The 21677-nt window shown below is 45.2% G+C and overlaps 1 protein-coding gene across 3 annotated transcripts in view; it reads left to right on the top strand.

Moving 5' to 3' along the window:
- The window catches only part of LOC306922779 (neural-cadherin-like), a 161879-nt gene that overhangs the window by 84736 nt on the left and 55466 nt on the right, over nucleotides 1–21677 (top strand). The window contains exon 1 of one of the 3 annotated variants that reach the window (XM_079500600.1): nucleotides 14178–14344. The exons of the other annotated variants lie outside the window; for them this stretch is intronic. Within the exon in view, the coding sequence (XP_079356726.1) occupies nucleotides 14299–14344 (46 nt within the window). The 5' untranslated portion in view covers nucleotides 14178–14298. Of the gene's footprint in view, nucleotides 1–14177; nucleotides 14345–21677 lie in introns of those variants that run through there. 3 annotated transcript variants of the gene reach the window in all.

Raw genomic sequence — 21677 nt, forward strand, 5'->3', positions numbered from 1 at the left:
TTATTTGACACGTTAAGAAGAATGTCTGTACGTGTGGTGTGGCCCAGTTAATTGGCCTGAAGGCTACTGTATGCGTTGAACAGGCTCCCTGAATTATACACACACTCATTGGGATACACAGTAAGCATGCAGATCATAGCACAGGTTACTGGTACATACTGTACCAGTAACCACGACCTTGCCCTTTAGGGCAAGGTCGTGCACGCATCCACCTGGGGGACGGCAGACTGCTGGGCGAGCGCTGGCGCTTTGGCATGGGGGTTCAGATCAACATTTGGAATTCATTCTGTACTGGCCATATATGGAGCGTGTCTTGAGTGTACAGGGTTTGATGAGGTCAGATCAACATATGTAATGTCAGAACAGGTCAGCTCCATCTAAGGGTGGCAGCCGGGGCAGTGTCTTGAATGTACAGGGTTTGATGAGGTCTCGCCATATATGGAGCGTGTCCTAAGTCTACAGGGTTTGATGAGGTCTCGCCATATATGGAGCGTGTCCTAAGTCTACAGGGTTTGATGAGGTCTCGCCATATATGGAGCGTGTCTTGAGTGTACAGGGTTTGATGAGGTCTGGCCATATATGGAGCGTGTCCTAGGTGTACAGGGTTTGATGAGGTCAGATCAACATGGATTGTCAGAACAGGTCAGCTCCATATATGGAGATCTAAGGGTGGCAGCGGGGGCAGTGTCTTGAGTGTACAGGGTTTGATGAGGGCCCAGTTAGGGCCGGGCCTTAATTTTCCAGCCTGTTGAGCACTCTAGTTTTCGCCGGCTGCCGGGCACGGCTGCACTAATAACTTTGGGGGCGGGCCCGTCTAGAGTTTGAATGGACAGGTATCAGTCAAAAGGGAGACATCAAACAGGAAGGATGGGTGGGGTAGGACCAACATACGTATGGATGTCAGAACAGGTCAGATCCTAGGGATTGAGGTTTGAGGTCAGATGTTCTGTTCTGTTCTCCCAGAACATGCGTTGCAAAAGCATATAGTACACAATGCTGTGTTCATTTATACATTTGTACATGGATGCCAACGATGAACCTCTGCCCCAAAATTTCCAGAACGGCCTGTTATAGCGCCACCAGGAGGCCGTTTTGTGCAAAACAAGTTTTTGGACAGTACACCTACAGATTTTGTCCAAACATCACGCAAATTGGTATACAGTCTCTCTAGAGCCATTCAACGAAACGGGTCTTTCAGATTTCTCAGACTCCATCCTGATTGGCTAAGATTGGCTTCCAAAGTTCGTAGGAGTGCTCAGTTTCTAACAAAATGCTGCAAATCATGAACACATTGTGTGATTTCCGTGAAATTGTGCACGCACATTCCCACTAGGCCGAGGAAGAAATGATACATGAACATTTTCAACTCAGCTTCATGGTGGCGCTATAACTGGCGGAAAGTGTTTTTACCTCTAACTGAACGGATCTGTGGATAACTTTGTATGCCAACTCCCTAGAGGCCAAGGAAAAACCTTTGCCTGGAATTTTTCACATCTGCTCTTTATAGCGCCACCAGGAGGCCGACCTATGTAAAACACATTTTCTAATATTACTCCTTCAGATTTTATCAAAATTTCACACAAATCGGTACACATGCTCTTCATAGTCATGTGATCAACACGGGTTTGTTTGATTTCTCATAATCCACCCTCATTGGCTACGATTGGCTTCTAAACCTTTCAGGAGTAGCCCGCTTTGTACCCGTTTTGTACAAATCGCCACAACTACTCAGCGCAGTGTCTGATTGTAGGCTTTGGAAGAAATGCCACTTGACAGTTTTCAAATCAGCCTCATGGTGGCGCTACAACAGGCCAAGCCGCGTCACACACACACACGTTTATATTGCTCCTAAACATTTTGCCAAACATCACACACACACTCCTATCCTCCTGGTGGAGACCTGTGCCCAGAAGGGCACTTTTTCTAGTTCTCTCTCTCTCACTCCCTCTCTCTCTGTTGCACTTGTACACTCTCAGAGTTAAATTGACACTGAGAGGATTTTACAGTGTATTGTACATTACTGAGAGGATTTTACAGTGTATTGTACATTACTTGGAAATGCAGAAGAAAAGCTCACACTGCCAAAGTGGCAGCAGCAGCAGAGAGAATGTGGTTCTTATAATGCAGACAGACTTGACTATCAATGAGTCAGGATGTGTTGCATTGTCTGTGAAAGGTGTTGGAATAGAGTTCCACTCCTGTAAGGCTCTGACTGACAGGGCAGACTGACAGAAGGTGCTTATTTGTATCAGTGTGTGATGATGATATGCAGTCAGTCCTATCTCGTAATCTGGTGTGGGATTGTTCTTCTCACACTAGCAAAATCCTTCCGTGCATACGTGCGTGCGTGCGGGTTTCTGCGCGTGTCTTATCATAAATATTTCATTTAGCATGGTGATTTTCTCCAATAACACCACAGCTATGTTTTGAAGGAAATGTAAAGGAAGGGGACAGGGGAGTCTATTAGTTCACCAAACAGGCTGCTCAAATTGATGAGTGCACAGGGAGGGGGGGGGGAGCTGTTAGGACAAGGGACTCACACATACAGTTTGGGTATTTGTGGGCATGGCCTAGTCCACCGTTGTCTTGCAGGTTCAAACAACACATGTATCAGAGTTTGTGAGACGGATGAGGTGATAGATTTGTTTTGTCCTCCTAGCACAACACTGTGGTTGTTATAAGTTATTATATGGGACATGGAACCTGCAACATGAAAGATGAAGAAAGGGACCAGACTGTAGCTACTGTAACATAATTCTGTGTGAGAGACCAGGATCAAACTGACTGGAGTTCTGATTCATATGATAATGTAGCTTCCGATGGGATGTACGGGATGGGACTTGAAAACCAGAACCGTATTATAATACGGTTCCGTACATAATTCTACTTGGGCGGCTGTGGCTCAGGAGGTAGAGCAGGTCGTCCAATGATCCCTGGGTCGGCGGTTCGAATCCCGGCTCCTCCTGTCCACATGTCAAAGTGTCCTTGGGCAAGACACTGAACCCTACATTGCCTCCAATGAGTCGGTCGGTGTGAGCTCGCCACCATTGGTGTGTGAATGTGGGAAGTGAGGACGCTGGCGTCGACTGTTCGCCGCTTCACCTCCCAATGTATGAATGAATGAACCATTGTAAAGCGCTTTGAGTACATTTCTCCAATCCTCCTTGGTTCCAGTCAGCCTCGATGATTAATTAATTAAACTGTCATGACCAAACCTCTACATGGTTCACATACAATCGTGAACACCGCTGACAAAGTTACACGTTTGGAAGTTACACCGGCAGAGGATCAACTTCCTGTATCCGTCGCTTCAAACCCCCAGCATTTCATAGACGTTCCAGCCATATAGCCTACTAGGTCTTGACCTATAATCTTGTTTTAATTTAGCTCTTTTGTGTTTGCAACTAGTCAGAATAAACAGTTTTTATTTTAATGAGAGAATTTGCCTGGTCCCATGCTCCCAGCTGATCTTTTGGACCTTCCCTGTATTACACAGAAGAATAACCAGACGACAACATGATATTCTGACTATTTCGATATCTTAAAGGGGGTACTGTAAGTGATATTTTATTATATTTGATCTATGGCCTTATAGTAATCATTGTTGATAAATGAAAAGGCAACATTGGAAATGAACACTGTAATATTGCAGCTGATAAATGATCAAAGGAGGAAGACACAAAAACATGACATTTGATGCTGATCAAATTATGATTTGTCAATTTTGAAAATCACCTACTAGATTTCAAATTTCATTGGAACTATATTTTAAGAAGAAAGCTACACTATCAATTGAAAAGAAAAGAAAACAAGTGCGTTTGGGGATTCTTTTTTTGGAAAGGTGGTGAACAAAGATTGTCTGCTTTGAAATAACTGACAATAACATGCGTTGATGGGTTGCATGTGGGTTTGGAGTTGACAGGAATGCAACTGATGTTCCCCCTTCTTCCCTCCCTGGCATGCAACTGATGTTCCCCCTTCTTCCCTCCCAGGCATGCAGCTGATGTTCCCCCTTCTTCCCTCCCAGGCATGCAACTGATGTTCCCCCTTCTTCCCTCCCAGGCATGCAACTGATGTTCCCCCTTCTTCCCTCCCAGGCATGCAACTGATGTTCCCCCTTCTTCCCTCCCAGGCATGCAACTGATGTTCCCCCTTCTTCCCTCCCAGGCATGCAACTGATGTTCCCCCTTCTTCCCTCCCTGTATTGCGTACCAGTAGTGATTGTTTAGGGGGTGCTGCACCATTCTAACCCTTCACTTGCACCCCTCATCAGCACTCTGGTGGCCCTTTACAATCCCTGATTGTTCGTATAGTCCTTGCTGCACACTTTGTGCTTTGCTCTGTTGGTGCTGAGCTTCACTTTGTGCTCTGTTGGCACTGAGCTTCACTTTGTGCTCTGTTGGCACTGAGCTTCACTTTGTGCTCTGTTGGCACTGAGCTTCACTTTGTGCTCTGTTGGTACTGAGCTTCACTTTGTGCTTTGCTCTGTTGGTACTGAGCTTCACTTTGTGCTCTGTTGGCACTGAGCTTCACTTTGTGCTCTGTTGGCACTGAGCTTCACTTTGTGCTCTGTTGGCACTGAGCTTCACTTTGTGCTCTGTTGGCACTGAGCTTCACTTTGTGCTCTGTTGGCACTGAGCTTCACTTTGTGCTCTGTTGGTACTGAGCTTCACTTTGTGCTCTGTTGGCACTGAGCTTCACTTTGTGCTCTGCTCTGTTGGCACTGAGCTTCACTTTGTGCTTTGCTCTGTTGGTACTGAGCTTCACTTTGTGCTTTGCTCTGTTGGTACTGAGCTTCACTTTGTGCTCTGCTCTGTTGGCACTGAGCTTCACTTTGTGCTCTGTTGGCACTCAGCTTCACTTTGTGCTCTGTTGGCACTGAGCTTCACTTTGTGCTCTGCTCTGTTGGCACTGAGCTTCACGTTGTGCTTTGCTCTGTTGGTACTGAGCTTCACTTTGTGCTTTGCTCTGTTGGTACTGAGCTTCACTTTGTGCTCTGCTCTGTTGGCACTGAGCTTCACTTTGTGCTCTGTTGGCACTGAGCTTCACTTTGTGCTCTGTTGGTACTGAGCTTCACTTTGTGCTCTGCTCTGTTGGCACTGAGCTTCACTTTGTGCTTTGCTCTGTTGGTACTGAGCTTCACTTTGTGCTCTGTTGGTACTGAGCTTCACTTTGTGCTCTGTTGGTACTGAGCTTCACTTTGTGCTCTGTTGGTACTGAGCTTCACTTTGTGCTCTGTTGGTACTGAGCGTCACTTTGTGCTCTGTTGGTACTGAGCTTCACTTTGTGCTCTGTTGGTACTGAGCTTCACTTTGTGCTCTGCTCTGTTGGTACTGAGCTTCACTTTGTGCTCTGTTGGTACTGAGCTTCACTTTGTGCTCTGTTGGTACTGAGCTTCACTTTGTGCTCTGCTCTGTTGGCACTGAGCTTCACTTTGTGCTCTGTTGGCACTGAGCTTCACTTTGTGCTTTGCTCTGTTGGCACTGAGCTTCACTTTGTGCTTTGCTCTGTTGGTACTGAGCTTCACTTTGTGCTCTGCTCTGTTGGCACTGAGCTTCACTTTGTGCTCTGCTCTGTTGGTACTGAGCTTCACTTTGTGCTCTGCTCTGTTGGCACTGAGCTTCACTTTGTGCTCTGCTCTGTTGGTACTGAGCTTCACTTTGTGCTCTGCTCTGTTGGCACTGAGCTTCACTTTGTGCTTTGCTCTGTTGGCACTGAGCTTCACTTTGTGCTCTGTTGGCACTGAGCTTCACTTTGTGCTCTGCTCTGTTGGCACTGAGCTTCACTTTGTGCTTTGCTCTGTTGGCACTGAGCTTCACTCAGTGCCCTTGTGGCCGCAGGGGGTACTGTGCCCTGGGTGCGTTTTCGCATTTCTAATTCACTAATAAATTCATTATTAATTTGTTAAATTGGAAAAAGGGCTTCGTTAAGACCTCCTGGTCAATGCCTGTGTGAAAAGTGGGAGCGATTTGGTGCAGGTGGTGAGGAGATACGGCAGTGTTTCTAACACACATTCAGACAGACATTCAGACAGACATTGGCTTAATTATAGTATGATGATATGATGATGATGATTCCACCATAAAGTCCTGTGTTATAAGCAGCATGTGCACCTTCAGAGCAACATGGTTGATCTGACCCATGTTTCTGATTAGGAGAAACCTCAACCTCCACCATAAGGAATTACACCATCCAACAGTGTTGCTACAGTATGAAGCTGCTGGTCATCACATCACCTACTGCATACTCCCTCAAGAATCCTCATGATGATGGTGTTACTACTATATGCCTAATTTTTTGTTTATTCCGGGGTGAGAATAAATGGCGGCATGATCCGACTTCCCAAAGGACGGGTGAAGATAAGCTCTGTCCCTTAAAGGGAAGTGTAACGATAATCCAGTGTTCCGTCTTTCCCAGAGGGGGCATTTAAAATGTATGGCTTGACTCTTTTTTTAAATTAACCTGATAAAGCAATAAGGTACACCCTTATCTGCTCGGCACAAGAGTATTGTCTTATTTAATGAAGCTTCATTAAATAAGACAATACTCTTGTGCTGAGCAGATACACAGTGTGCGGGTGTACCTTATTGCTTTCTTTGATGTCCACTGGCCTACGCACCTGTGCATACGCCTGATTGCTAGGTGTGCGATAGTTTTCTCCTAAAATGAACCTGATAAAAATGTCCCAGTACATTTACAATCACTGCAGCATTAAGGTTGCTTGATTTGTATTCCACTTATGTCGTTGTGCACTAGGGAGTCGGGACAGAGCCGTATTTGTGTTTGCTCGTTGCAGATGTATGTAAACAGCTGTGCAGATTACTGAGGTGAATTCCTGCGAGGGACAGTCAGTACCTGTATGAGTGAGTGACAAGTAAACCCTGCTTGATTCCTGATACATGCCAAGAGACAGGAATAATAATGGGATTGTGAAGAATGGCAATATTGTTCTTGTCTTCAGCAGACAAACTAATTAAAGATTTGAATGAGCTCTTGGAGTTACATTCAACTCAACTGTCACAGTAAGGTTTACAAGGTGTGGACTCATTATGCAGTAATTCGTTGCTGATTGTCATTAGAGTGGTATTGGTAGACCTATTGGCTTTGATGCTATGCTTAACAGATGGAGAAATGTTGAGTGCCCGCTGGTATTATCATTTATATGCAAATGTGCATTGTTATTATGATAATATTTGCGTTTCATATTAATTGTTCTGCAGGAGTGGATCATTATGAGCTCAGTAATTCAGGGCTTCGCCTGCATAACACTTAGGTTCTCATTGCATACACAGACAGACCATCACGTTGCAGCAGTAGTTTGCAGGTGGCTGTGCGGCTGTGCCAGGTGTGGGTTTGAGGTAATTGAGTTTAGGATTTAGTCCAGTAATAATGTAATTTGACCTCTAACTAATTGCAAAAAAAACAAACTCAACTGGTTTTGCATCTTCAATATATCCTGAATATCAGAAAAAAAGTTGCCTGGAATTGTCTGAGCCGGGGAAAGTGTTGAAAATGCCCTGTACAGTATGGCCACCATTGACATCCTATTATAAGGCAATATTTTCTAAATTTCCTTATGCTTTAAGTAGCATGTGACATATCAAACTAGGGGGTTTTCATGATGCTGAATCCATTCCAAGCATTAGTTTTGCATAAAAACACTCATTGGGCTAAATTTGGCCATAGCAACTTGCCAAAATGTGATGATGTCAGCACATTTTTACCTATCGACTCTAAAGGTACAGTCACACATACAGTACGCAATGGTAGGGGAGTGGCCAGAGTTACAGGAGTGGACAGAGTTACAGGAGTGGACAGAGTTACAGGGAGTGGACAGAGTTACAGGGAGTGGACAGAGTTACAGGAGTGGACAGAGTTACAGGGAGTGTACAGAGTTACAGGAGTGGACAGAGTTACAGGAGTGGACAGAGTTACAGGGAGTAGACAGAGTTACAGGGAGTGGACAGTTACAGGAGTGGACAGAGTTACAGGGAGTGGACAGAGTTACAGGAGTGGACAGAGTTACAGGAGTGGACAGAGTTACAGGGAGTGGACAGAGTTACAGGAGTGGACAGAGTTACAGGAGTGGACAGAGTTACAGGAGTGGACAGAGTTACAGGGAGTGGACAGAGTTACAGGAGTGGCCAGAGTTACAGGAGTGGACAGAGTTACAGGAGTGGACAGAGTTACAGGAGTGGACAACGTGTCAATGTTCAACACTGTTGTCTTCCGTGAGATGGCATGTTTTGCGTCAATCAATGCACCCCAACCAGAAGCTTCATCCCTTCACTTGCATAGAATGGAAGTCAACGGGACGTGGCTGTTTTGCACTGTTAAAACAGTACTACTACCCTAAGGGGGAGGCATACTATGATCCGACGGAGCATTGGTTCGAAGGAGCATTGGTCCGAGGTGCGCTGGGGGTCGGGAGAGGGTTGGGGTTAGGTTTAGGTGTGCTGCCCCGTGGGAGGTTAGGGTTAGGGTGAGGGTTTGAGGTAGGTTGTCGTTCGGACCAATGCTTCGTCGGACCAAACACATGAACCCACCCTAAGGCCAATGTATGCTTGGAGTGACAAATGTCGAATGACTGCTCGTCCTCACTCGATGGCGACGTCAAAACGACAAAAAAGGTGTCGCGGAGGATGACCGACCAAAAATAAAATGTTGCATACTCTGATTGGTTGGGAAGACGAGGTCAAGCTCGGTTACCACAGAGACGCGCGGCGCAACAAGACCACATTCAGTTCTTTGTTTAGCCTAAAATGTAGACTCTCGTACTGTAGATGTATATATTGATTCTGACATTTTCAATCTAGGAGAGTCTAAAGACTCGTTGCCCATGGTGAGGAGACCGAAATCCCACAGCCTCCGGAGAGCTCTGAACATGTACACATGCATAATCTAAGGTGCTTACCCTGCTGCCCCACCTGTCCGGTTTAGGCCTGCAATGTGTTTATAACCCGTAGGTCCGTAGTTTTCAATAAAAAAGTGTTTTAATCCACTCTGTCTCGGTATCTGTCATCCATCTTGGATCTGTACCCGTCTCCCCAAATGAGTGCAACTGGCTGCGCAACCCTGGCTGCCATGGCGCTGTTGCGCAGTTGCAATGGAGGACAGATCCAAGATGGATGACAGATACCGAGACAGAGTGGATTAAAACACCTTTTTTATGTTTTTTTTTGTGGCTTTCGCCTTTATTTTATATTTTTTATGGAGGGACAGACAGTAGGCTGACAGGAAATGGGGAGAGAGATGGAGGGATGACATGCAGTAAAGGCCGTCGGGATCGGGAGTCGAACCCACGGCACACTGCCAGACTGGATTACCAGCCAAGGTGCCTGGACCGCTGAGCCACGGCCCAGGCCTAAAACACTTTTTTATTGAAAACTACGGACCTACGGGTTATAAACACATTGCAGACCTAAACCGGACAGGTGGGGCAGCAGGGTAAGCACCTTAGATTTTGCATTTGTACATCTTCAGAGCTCTCCGGAGGCTGTGGGATTTCGGGCTCCTCACCATGGGCAATGATATGAGTCTTTAGACTCTCCTAGATTGATGTCAGAATCGATAAATATAGAGTCTAAATTTTAGGCTATTTATATTTTCTGACAAAGCTGTCAGCAAGTATGAATGCTCAATTCTCAGAACGTACTAGTGGCACATAATGCGATGCTTAATTAAAAGTTTTTATTTTATTTCACAATTTATGAGAAATCTGCCGTAGCAGACAACCCGCAGCACTCCAGGTTCAAACACAATCCTTCTAGGTGCAAGGCTCCAAGATATGAGTTGAGGTGAAGAAAATGCCAGCACTCATTGTATGTCCTTTTACATGATTTGTATTTACCTCTGAGAATGAAAACGTACGCGTTTCGGCCTGTATGGCCTTTCTCAGTGTTTGAGTGCTGGCATTTTCTTCACCTCAATTTCACAATGTATAACATAATTATATTGTGAATCAGTTAGAGAATAAGTCTAATTGCCTGTGGAAGTCAGTGAGAGAAACAGTACGTTGTTGCATGGAGATGAAATGAGGTGAGAGGTGGTCACGCAGTACAAAACCCCAGGCGCTGCATTCTTGCAGCTTTAGACACCGTTTGAAATGTGAGTTAATATGTCAGCTTTATCCAGGGAGCCCAGCGTGTGTGTGTGTGTGTGTGTGTGTGTGTGTGTGTGTGTGTGTGTGTGTGTGTGTGTGTGTGTGTGTGTGTGTGTGTGTGTGTGTGTGTGTGTGTGTGTGTGTGTGTGTGTGTGTGTGTGTGTGTGTGTGTGTGTGTGTGTGTGCGTATCACGGGCTTAAAATAGGAAAAATCTCTACCACTATATTTTAATTCTCTCCCCATTGAGCCGACATTCACCTTCGCTCATTGCTTAAATTAAACATTGCTAATACTTCATGAATCAGGATTCATGACTCACACGGGGGTCATTGACGTCCGTGCTCGCAGATGCAATTTGTATTAATTTAGTTCCGTGTGGAGATATTTGTATCTTAATTTCTCCCGGGTTAATTTCTCCTGCAACAAGGGATACATAGGCGAACGCCTGGTGTTAATTATGCCTTCCAGCTCAATGTTCTGGTGTAGCGTGTTGTCATCCTGGAGAGAGCAGAGAGGGTCTTACAGTATGCTCTGGTGTTGACGTTGTACTGTTGGTGTGTCTCTGTAATGAGCTTTACATTATTCAGTAACCCCCCCCCCCCCCCTTAGCTTTCTATCTGTGCTTCTGTACTGTACATCGTCTCTGTCTTGTGGAAACCTCATTATGGTCCAAAACTGTTGCTTTTCAGGATTCAAAAATAGCAAAAATAGCCAAAGTAGCAGATCTACAAGCTCCAAACACGTTGCTTCGCGCAGTGCTTCGAGCTTGCAGGTCTGGTAATTTTTGATGCTTTTGTGTGGTATGATCAAGTAGGACGTTCATTTACAACCCCCCCCCCTCCCCACACACACACACACACACACACACACACACACACACACACACACACACACACACACACACACACACACACACACACACACACACACACACACACACACCAAGTTCAATACCTTGTATGTTCCAATTAAACATACACTAAGTGTGTACGTGTGTATTTAGTCACAAGCTTTTGTTAATTATTACATTGGTTTAATATATATATATATATATATATACTGTATATATTGGTCGCGAACATCCCCACACACACACACACACACACACACACACACACACACACACACACACACACACACACACACACGCACGCACGCACGCGCGCGCGCGCGCGCGCGCACGCACGGTTGCCAGTGAGTCTTTGTTCACAGCAGTTCTTGAGACAACCTTTTTTTTCCGTACCGACAAGCCACTTATCAGCTTTATTTAGCTACTACCCCAACGAGAGGATTAACAGCAGTGATCAACAGAGCGGCACGCAGGGACACGGAACACACACACGTGCATGTTGCACACATGCACATACATGCTACACAGCAGGGCTATATATATTTATATTTTAATTGATGATAATTGCGATATAAATAAATATGTGGCACAAATCGCTGTAATATACAAAGAAACGATTTACTTTGTACTTTCACGTATAGTGGAAATAGCCGATTATTTAAGTAGGCGATTATTTAATAATGATGACAGGCCTGTACTGCCCTAGAAGGCCAAAGTACAGTAACTATGTTTTTGGACATACCGACTTACTTGCATATCCTTGGGGGATAAACAATGACCTCAACAACAGTACAACTCTACAATTAGTGTATTATCACTTATACTGTATCTCATTTGGCTGACCAGTTGAAACACTTTTAAACCCATTTATCTTTTTTTTTGAGTGGTGCAACCACTCCTATAGACAGCTATGTGTGTCCCTGGCTGGGTCCCTGGCCTGGCTGTGTCTCTGGGTCCCTGGCTGGGTCTGTCCGAGCATGAAACTAGCTGACACTAAGGGCAGTATTATGCGTGTCTTAAATACCAGGTCTTATTACTAACTTAAGACCTGGCGGCGTGATCAATGCCATTTGGCCATTCTGAGTGGCCAACCATTTCGGACGTGGGGCGGCTCGCCAGAACCGGGACGGCCCCGTGGGCGCATTCCTGGGGGTCTGGAACTTCCGGGGACCGCCAGGGGACCCCCACACAGAGTTGCACCACTCATTTCACACGGGGATTATTTTTTTTGGGCTTTTTGACTTTGGCTTTGTAGGGCAGTATATTCTGCACAGTCATGCCCCACACCGTGTACAACTCTCATGCCTGCACCTCTTATTATTAGTCAGTGGATGCCGTTATCCTTAAGGGACGCTTAAAAAGTCCAAACTAGAGCTGCTTTTGATCTAGACTTCAGCATAGGAAGCCTATTTAACTTTGAACATGCAGCCGCTGTTATAATTTATGATGTCCTCTTTCGTCTCCGTCAGGTGAGGCGTAGGGAGAGAATTTCTGCTCTCCTGGGGCATCTTTTCGCAGCCAATTCTTTATTTAAAACTCGCTCGCAGATCAGAGAAAAAAACTACTCACATAATGATATACACAGGCTTGCAGATGTGCGGTTTACGCTCGCTGACGCAGAACCGGTGAAAAGCGGTTAAGGCGCAACACGGTATTATACTAACATTAGAATTCAAAGTTAATCCAGTCAACAGACGAGGGGCACAACCAGGAGATCTACCACAGTGTAGGGCTGTCGGCACATTTAAGCTGCAGCATTCTTGATGTTTGGGAATTATAAGGTCGCCAGTTTGCCCACTGGCCCTCCTATGTATGTAATGTATGTAAGTGCTTCTGAGCAACAGTGGTGGAAAACATACTAGATTCATTTTACGTAAGTATCTGCATTGTAGAAACACAACAAGTGCGGCTGTGGCTCAGGAGGTAGAGCAGGTCGTCCAATGATCCCTGGGTCGGCGGTTCGAATCCCGGCTCCTCCTGTCCACATGTTGAAGTGTCCTTGGGCAAGACACTGAACCCTACATTGCCTCCAATGAGTTGGTCGGTGTGAGCTCGCCACCATTGGTGTGTGAATGTGGGAAGTGAGGACGCTGGCGTCGACTGTTCGCCGCTTCACCTCCCAATGTATGAATGAATGAACCATTGTAAAGTGCTTTGAGCACTTGCTGGCGCGGAGATCCAGTTGTCAAAACCACAGAGGGCAGCTGGGTCTAATGTTCAGCACTCAGAGCAGAGCTATCATGTATAAAACAATATGGTCCTCAGAGAACTTGTTCAGTTTCGGCAAGCTGTTAAAAGTTTTGAATTGTTTTTGAAGTATGTGCTAACCTTACCTCGCAGGGAATTAAGCAGATGTTCAGACAGGAATTGGGTGCTGGAATTTCTTACTAACCCTTTTTTTTACAAAAGTAAGTGGATAATATGTATATTGACCCAAAAAAATATATTAAACTAGAAAAAGTGCCCCTCGGGGCACAGGTCTCCACCAAGCCATGTCAGGTTGTGGCCTCCTGGTGGCGCTATAATAGGCCAATGTGAAAAGGTTGCCATTTCTTCATACGCCTTTGATGGGTGATTGGATGATTTGAGGCATTTTGTTCCAAAAATGTGTTTTGCAAAAATCAACCTGTTGGTGGCGCTATAACAGGCCAATGTGAAAAGGGTGTGATATATTCCTCAGCCTAGTAAAACAATGTGTGAAAGATTTCACGTAAATTGCACGCTGCGTTCATGCACATGACCATAGAGATACTGTGTAACCATTTGTGAGATTTTTGGACAGAAGTCTGCCTCCTGGTGGCGCTATAAAAGGCAGATGTAGAAAATGCAGGTCAAAGGTTTGTCCTTGGCCTCTAGGGAGTGTGCATGCAACGTTTCACGCAGATCGGTGCAGTTTTAGGTAACAAATGTGAAAAGCTGCCTCATGGTGGCGCTATAACAGGCCGTTCTGGAAAATGTGGGGCAGAGGTTCATCGTTGGCATCCAGGGAGTGTGTGTGCAAAGTTTGGCATCGACCGGGTTAACGGTGCCTAGCTGGTAACGGACGGACGGAAGGACGGACACACACACACACACGGACAGAGTGCAAAACATCCTCTCTCCCCATGCCTTCGGCCTGGTGGAGACAAAAATAAATAAAGATATAGGGCGCTGGTCCTTTAAGAAAAGCGTAGGAGGGGTCTAACGCCAGCACACGTAGACCAGGAAGAGTGCAGCAACAACACTTCATGGACTAACCTGTCACATCGTCTAGATCAGATGTAAACACAAAACTAAAACCAATTGCGCGATTGAATAGGAGTTCTAGCGGTTGACCCACATGGACGGTAAATCCGCTAATTCCGTATGAAACGCTCGGCATGTTTGTTTTGGATACACGTCTTCATATACGGTAAGAAAACAGCTTGTGCGAAACTGCTCCTTTATCCTCAATCTGGTGGTGCTCGGGTGGTGCAGTGGTAGAAGTATATAACTGCCGCTTGGGAGCAGCCTGGGAACGATCCAAGTTGGGAACCTAGTATGCAATACCCGTTGTCATCATAGGCATAGCACCCATTTTAACCGTCTGTCTGTGTCCCTTTTGTGCCCATATACTGTATCTGACTCTGTATCTGTCTGTCTGCTCGTGTTTAAAGAGTGCAAACTGACTGTGAAAGGTGGACTGGTTAAGGTTAAGTAATCAAATGGCAGGTGTGGGGTTGCCATGGCAATCAATTGACTGAGGCAGAGGCTGGGAATTCACTCAGGCTCATTAGGTCCACTGGCAGAGCGGCCAGTACAGAGATGTGGTGCATGTATTGATGATGTAAGATGAGGAGATAAGTTGCAGGTGGGGGAAATGGGTGGGGAAACCCAGGTGAAGTGAATTATGTGATGTCATGATGTGTGTGTGGGGGGGGGCACAGTGGCACAGTTGGTACTAGTGCTGTCGCCTCACAGCTAGAAGGTACTGGGTTCGATTCCCGCTCGGGACGCTGTGGGTGCTGGCGGCGTGTTTCCTCCTCCGCGTCATCAGTGCCCATACCCGAGGCGGGGTTGGCGAAAGGGCCTTTCTGTGTGGAGTTTGCATGTTCTCCCCGTGTCCCCTAGGGTAGGTATACCCTCACAAAAAACATGCAGTAATCCTGGTCTGATGGAGGGGAAAGGAACTGGTGCTACGTCCAACCAGGGAAACTCCCCCCTGTCAGGTGTAAAGGAGCAACTTGGACACTCAGGCATGAAGGAAGCATGAGTTCAAGTCCGTTGCTCTCCCCATGTCCCCCATATATGGGGACTAGGTTGGCGGAGGGTGTGTAGAGCCCAGGATCACATTAGATAATTGACACAGGGGTGAAAAATGGGTTACAAAATCGTGGGATAAAAAAATATAATTAAAAATGTCATGATGTGGGAGTATCCACATCTGAAATGACAGGAAAACAAATGAGTGTACCTGTACCAGCATTGCCAGGTGCATGATATTTATCATTTTTGTCTCAACATCTTTCACTCTATAGGCTACGATGTATGATCAATAAATGTCGAAAAGTGATCAAATGCATGTTGAGCTTGTAGGGCTGCTATTTTCAGCTCCACACCATCCTACAATTATTGTACAGAATCAGATCTCTACGACAACAACAGCGTATGATACTTTTGTACATTACACCTGCTGTGCCTTCTCTTTTCTGGCTTTGCATGATAATTGTCTCTCAAAATCGGATAATTATAAGCCGGTGCGGTAGTTTAATATTTCCCACCTGACAAGAGTAGACTGAAGGAATGAATAATATGACTGCTGGGAGATCAGGTAGTATGCATGATACTTGTAAGCTCCATAAATACACACACACACACGCACGCACGCACACACACACACACACACACACACACACACACACACACACACACACACACACAGTCTGACTCTTAGCTGGAATGATACATTCCTCATTACTATTCTAGGGCTGATGAGCGCTAATTATCTGCCTTGGCTCTGATTAGTCTCTATGTAACGAGCTAATTAAAGGGGGCCTTGTAAAATCATCGTAGCCATCATTACCGCCGAGACATGGTGAGGAAAGACACCGGCAAGCAAGAGGCGAGCCACGCGACCCACCCCACTCCCCACCAACAGTATGACGTGTCAACTAACTGTTAAGTGGTGCAGTTTTTGGTTTGGTCTTGTTGATTAAGTGCTTAATCTGGCTTGAAGAATAGAAAGATTATACCCACTTATTATGCCTCAACGTTGGTGGAAAGTAACTTAGTACATTTACTTACTTAAGTACTGTAGCCTCCACAAGCTGGCCACAAACTTTATCTAGTTTGTTGTGAGACTGTAGATCTGCTATTTTTGAAAGATTTTGAAAATTTTGGGGGAAAAAAATGATTTGTAAAACAATACAATTGATGTTGATTTTATGTTAGGTAGATCATAGTTTGATAGTCAATGCTTTTGTACTTTTACTCAGTAACATTTTGAATGTACGTATACAGTAGGCCTTTTACTTTTACTACTGCATTTCTACATTATGATGATATCTGAGCACAATACTGCTGTTTGGATTCTTGTTGATTTCATTTCTACATTATGATATCTGAGCACAATACTGCTGTTTGGATTCTTGTTGATTTCATTTCTACATTATGATATCTGAGCACAATACTGCTGTTTGGATTCTTGTTGATTTCATTTCTACATTATGATATCTGAGCACAATACTGCTGTTTGGATTCTTGTTGATTTCATTTCTACATTATGATATCTGAGCACAATACTGCTGTTTGGATTCTTGTTGATTTCATTTCTACATTATGATATCTGAGCACAATACTGCTGTTTGGATTCTTGTTGATTTCATTTCTACATTATGATATCTGAGCACAATACTGCTGTTTGGATTCTTGTTGATTTCATTTCTACATTATGATATCTGAGCACAATGCTGCTGTTTGGATTCTTGTTGATTCGTGTTGATTAAGTGCTTCCAGCTCAGAATAGAAACGTTATCCCCACTTATTATGCATCAGGAATGGATGGTTCTCTTTACAGAGCAGGGTGCGTTGCCTTAACCGTTGCATGCACTGGCACTGTTGACACTTTTAGAAGATAGTGTCGGAACATTGATTACTTTCTCTGGCCCTGTGACGCAGTGGCCATTTATCCAAATGAGCTATCTGTGCTCTGTGTCGGAACTCCCCCCCCCCCCCCCCCTCCGCAGGGCAATGCAAAAGCTTCGGGAAGAAAGATAGATTAATTCTCTCCTCTAGCTTCTTCATCCCTCTGTTAGTATCCCTCTAACAATCCTTTTATGAGCTATCACATAGTTTACTGCGATTGTGTTGCAGTTATTCAAGACTAGATTCAGTCTAGAGTGCAGAACCTTCTGTTTCTCCCCAAAATGTCTCCCGCTTAACAAACGCATTGTTGATTTACATTTGAGGCATGTTGAAATGCCTTATTCCATTTAACAATGGAACCGCAGTTGAAGGAATCTCGCACAAAATAATTCCACCCACTCCTGTATGCATGGTGTGACAATAAAGTTGAACTTTTTGGCACATTGATCCTTAATGTACCAAGATACTGAAGATAGCCAAACCCACGCGCCTCAACAACACTTGAGGCGCGTGCGAAAAATGTTAAACAAAATTGGCCTCCTCAGTGGGCAAAGTATGATTGCATGCCTCTCCCCGCCCCATCCCATCCCATCTCTTGGAATAAGACTCGCGACCTACTTCTGTTCTGGTCTCCTATGGGGGCGGGCACTCAAGTTACACAGATACAGGAAATCAATCGAAGTTTGCGAGACTTTGCTTTCCCTTTGTCTTTGCCACTGAGATGCCTGCCTGTCTCCACATAGATAGTCATCATGTGAGACAGTGTGAAATTCAATGTCAAAGCTTTGAACTCTCATTTCGAAGACCTTCAATTTAAATAAATAAATACATCGTAATTCTCTAAGCTGTATTTCAAACTGTTGAAATGTTTTAATACAAGCATGGAAGTATGTGGATTAGGACATTTGAGTTGAGCATTAGACCGAAAAATGTGGCATTGGTCGGGCTGTATTGCTAACACAGCGTGTCGTGACGGAGCACATCAGCTAGTGAAGCTCTTACTGTTACTGTAGACGGTGGATCAAGCAGCGTATGTGTTTCTGTAGACTGTGGATCAAGCAGCGTATGTGTTTCTGTAGACTGTGGATCAAGCAGCGTACGTGTTTCTGTAGACTGTGGATCAAGCAGCGTACGTGTTTCTGTAGACTGTGGATCAAGCAGCGTACGTGTGTTTCTGTAGACTGTGGATCAAGCAGCGTACGTGTTTCTATAGACTGTGGATCAAGCAGCGTACGTGTTTCTGTAGACTGTGGATCAAGCAGCGTACGTGTTTCTGTAGACGGTGGATCAAACAGCGTACGTGTTTCTGTAGACTGTGGATCAAGCAGCGTACGTGTTTCTGTAGACTGTGGATCAAGCAGCGTATGTGTTTCTGTAGACTGTGGATCAAGCAGCGTATGTGTTTCTGTAGACTGTGGATCAAGCAGCGTACGTGTTTCTGTAGACTGGATCAAGCAGCGTACGTGTTTCTGTAGACTGGATCAAGCAGCGTACGTGTTTCTATAGACTGTGGATCAAGCAGCGTACGTGTTTCTGTAGACTGTGGATCAAGCAGCGTACGTGTTTCTATAGACTGTGGATCAAGCAGCGTACGTGTTTCTATAGACTGTGGATCAAGCAGCGTATGTGTTTCTGTAGACTGTGGATCAAGCAGCGTACGTGTTTCTGTAGACTGTGGATCAAGCAGCGTACGTGTTTCTGTAGACTGTGGATCAAGCAGCGTACGTGTTTCTATAGACTGTGGATCAAGCAGCGTACGTGTTTCTGTAGACTGTGGATCAAGCAGCGTACGTGTTTCTATAGACTGTGGATCAAGCAGCGTACGTGTTTCTGTAGACTGTGGATCAAGCAGCGTACGTGTTTCTGTAGACTGTGGATCAAGCAGCGTACGTGTTTCTTTAGACTGTGGATCAAGCAGCGTACGTGTTTCTATAGACTGTGGATCAAGCAGCGTACGTGTTTCTATAGACTGTGGATCAAGCAGCGTACGTGTTTCTATAGACTGTGGATCAAGCAGCGTACGTGTTTCTGTAGACTGTGGATCAAGCAGCGTATGTGTTTCTGTAGACTGTGGATCAAGCAGCGTACGTGTTTCTATAGACTGTGGATCAAGCAGCGTACGTGTTTCTATAGACTGTGGATCAAGCAGCGTACGTGTTTCTATAGACTGTGGATCAAGCAGCGTACGTGTTTCTGTAGACTGTGGATCAAGCAGCGTATGTGTTTCTGTAGACTGTGGATCAAGCAGCGTACGTGTTTCTATAGACTGTGGATCAAGCAGCGTACGTGTTTCTGTAGACTGTGGATCAAGCAGCGTACGTGTTTCTGTAGACTGTGGATCAAGCAGCGTACGTGTGTTTCTGTAGACTGTGGATCAAGCAGCGTACGTGTTTCTATAGACTGTGGATCAAGCAGCGTACGTGTTTCTGTAGACTGGATCAAGCAGCGTACGTGTTTCTGTAGACGGTGGATCAAACAGCGTACGTGTTTCTGTAGACTGTGGATCAAGCAGCGTACGTGTTTCTGTAGACTGTGGATCAAGCAGCGTATGTGTTTCTGTAGACTGTGGATCAAGCAGCGTATGTGTTTCTGTAGACTGTGGATCAAGCAGCGTACGTGTTTCTGTAGACTGTGGATCAAGCAGTGTACGTGTTTCTGTAGACTGTGGATCAAGCAGCGTACGTGTTTCTGTAGACTGGATCAAGCAGCGTACGTGTTTCTATAGACTGTGGATCAAGCAGCGTACGTGTTTCTGTAGACTGTGGATCAAGCAGCGTACGTGTTTCTATAGACTGTGGATCAAGCAGCGTACGTGTTTCTGTAGACTGTGGATCAAGCAGCGTATGTGTTTCTGTAGACTGTGGATCAAGCAGCGTACGTGTTTCTATAGACTGTGGATCAAGCAGCGTACGTGTTTCTATAGACTGTGGATCAAGCAGCGTACGTGTTTCTATAGACTGTGGATCAAGCAGCGTACGTGTTTCTATAGACTGTGGATCAAGCAGCGTACGTGTTTCTGTAGACTGTGGATCAAGCAGCGTATGTGTTTCTGTAGACTGTGGATCAAGCAGCGTACGTGTTTCTATAGACTGTGGATCAAGCAGCGTACGTGTTTCTATAGACTGTAGATCAAGCAGCGTATGTGTGTTTCTATAGACTGTGGATCAAGCAGCGTACGTGTTTCTATAGACTGTGGATCAAGCAGCGTACGTGTTTCTGTAGACTGTGGATCAAGCAGCGTACGTGTTTCTATAGACTGTGGATCAAGCAGCGTACGTGTTTCTATAGACTGTGGATCAAGCAGCGTATGTGTTTCTATAGACTGTGGATCAAGCAGCGTACGTGTTTCTATAGACTGTGGATCAAGCAGCGTATGTGTTTCTATAGACTGTGGATCAAGCAGCGTACGTGTTTCTTTAGACTGTGGATCAAGCAGCGTACGTGTTTCTGTAGACTGTGGATCAAGCAGCGTACGTGTTTCTATAGACTGTGGATCAAGCAGCGTACGTGTTTCTGTAGACTGTGGATCAAGCAGCGTACGTGTTTCTATAGACTGTGGATCAAGCAGCGTACGTGTTTCTATAGACTGTGGATCAAGCAGCGTATGTGTTTCTATAGACTGTGGATCAAGCAGCGTACGTGTTTCTATAGACTGTGGATCAAGCAGCGTACGTGTTTCTATAGACTGTGGATCAAGCAGCGTACGTGTTTCTATAGACTGTGGATCAAGCAGCGTATGTGTTTCTATAGACTGTGGATCAAGCAGCGTACGTGTTTCTATAGACTGTGGATCAAGCAGCGTATGTGTTTCTATAGACTGTGGATCAAGCAGCGTACGTGTGTTTCTATAGACTGTGGATCAAGCAGCGTACGTGTTTCTGTAGACTGTGGATCAAGCAGCGTATGTGTTTCTATAGACTGTGGATCAAGCAGCGTACGTGTGTTTCTATAGACTGTGGATCAAGCAGCGTACGTGTTTCTATAGACTGTGGATCAAGCAGCGTATGTGTTTCTATAGACTGTGGATCAAGCAGCGTACGTGTTTCTATAGACTGTGGATCAAGCAGCGTACGTGTTTCTATAGACTGTGGATCAAGCAGCGTACGTGTTTCTATAGACTGTGGATCAAGCAGCGTATGTGTTTCTATAGACTGTGGATCAAGCAGCGTACGTGTTTCTATAGACTGTGGATCAAGCAGCGTATGTGTTTCTATAGACTGTGGATCAAGCAGCGTACGTGTGTTTCTATAGACTGTGGATCAAGCAGCGTACGTGTTTCTGTAGACTGTGGATCAAGCAGCGTACGTGTTTCTATATACTGTGGATCAAGCAGCGTACGTGTTTCTATAGACTGTGGATCAAGCAGCGTATGTGTTTCTATAGACTGTGGATCAAGCAGCGTACGTGTGTTTCTATAGACTGTGGATCAAGCAGCGTATGTGTTTCTGTAGACTGTGGATCAAGCAGCGTACGTGTTTCTATAGACTGTGGATCAAGCAGCGTATGTGTTTCTGTAGACTGTGGATCAAGCAGCGTACGTGTTTCTATAGACGGTGGATCAAGCAGCGTACGTGTGTTTCTATAGACTGTGGATCAAGCAGCGTATGTGTTTCTGTAGACTA

The sequence above is a fragment of the Electrona antarctica genome (genome assembly GCF_951216825.1).
Source record: "Electrona antarctica genome assembly, chromosome: 5".
Taxonomy (NCBI): Eukaryota; Metazoa; Chordata; class Actinopteri; order Myctophiformes; family Myctophidae; genus Electrona; species Electrona antarctica.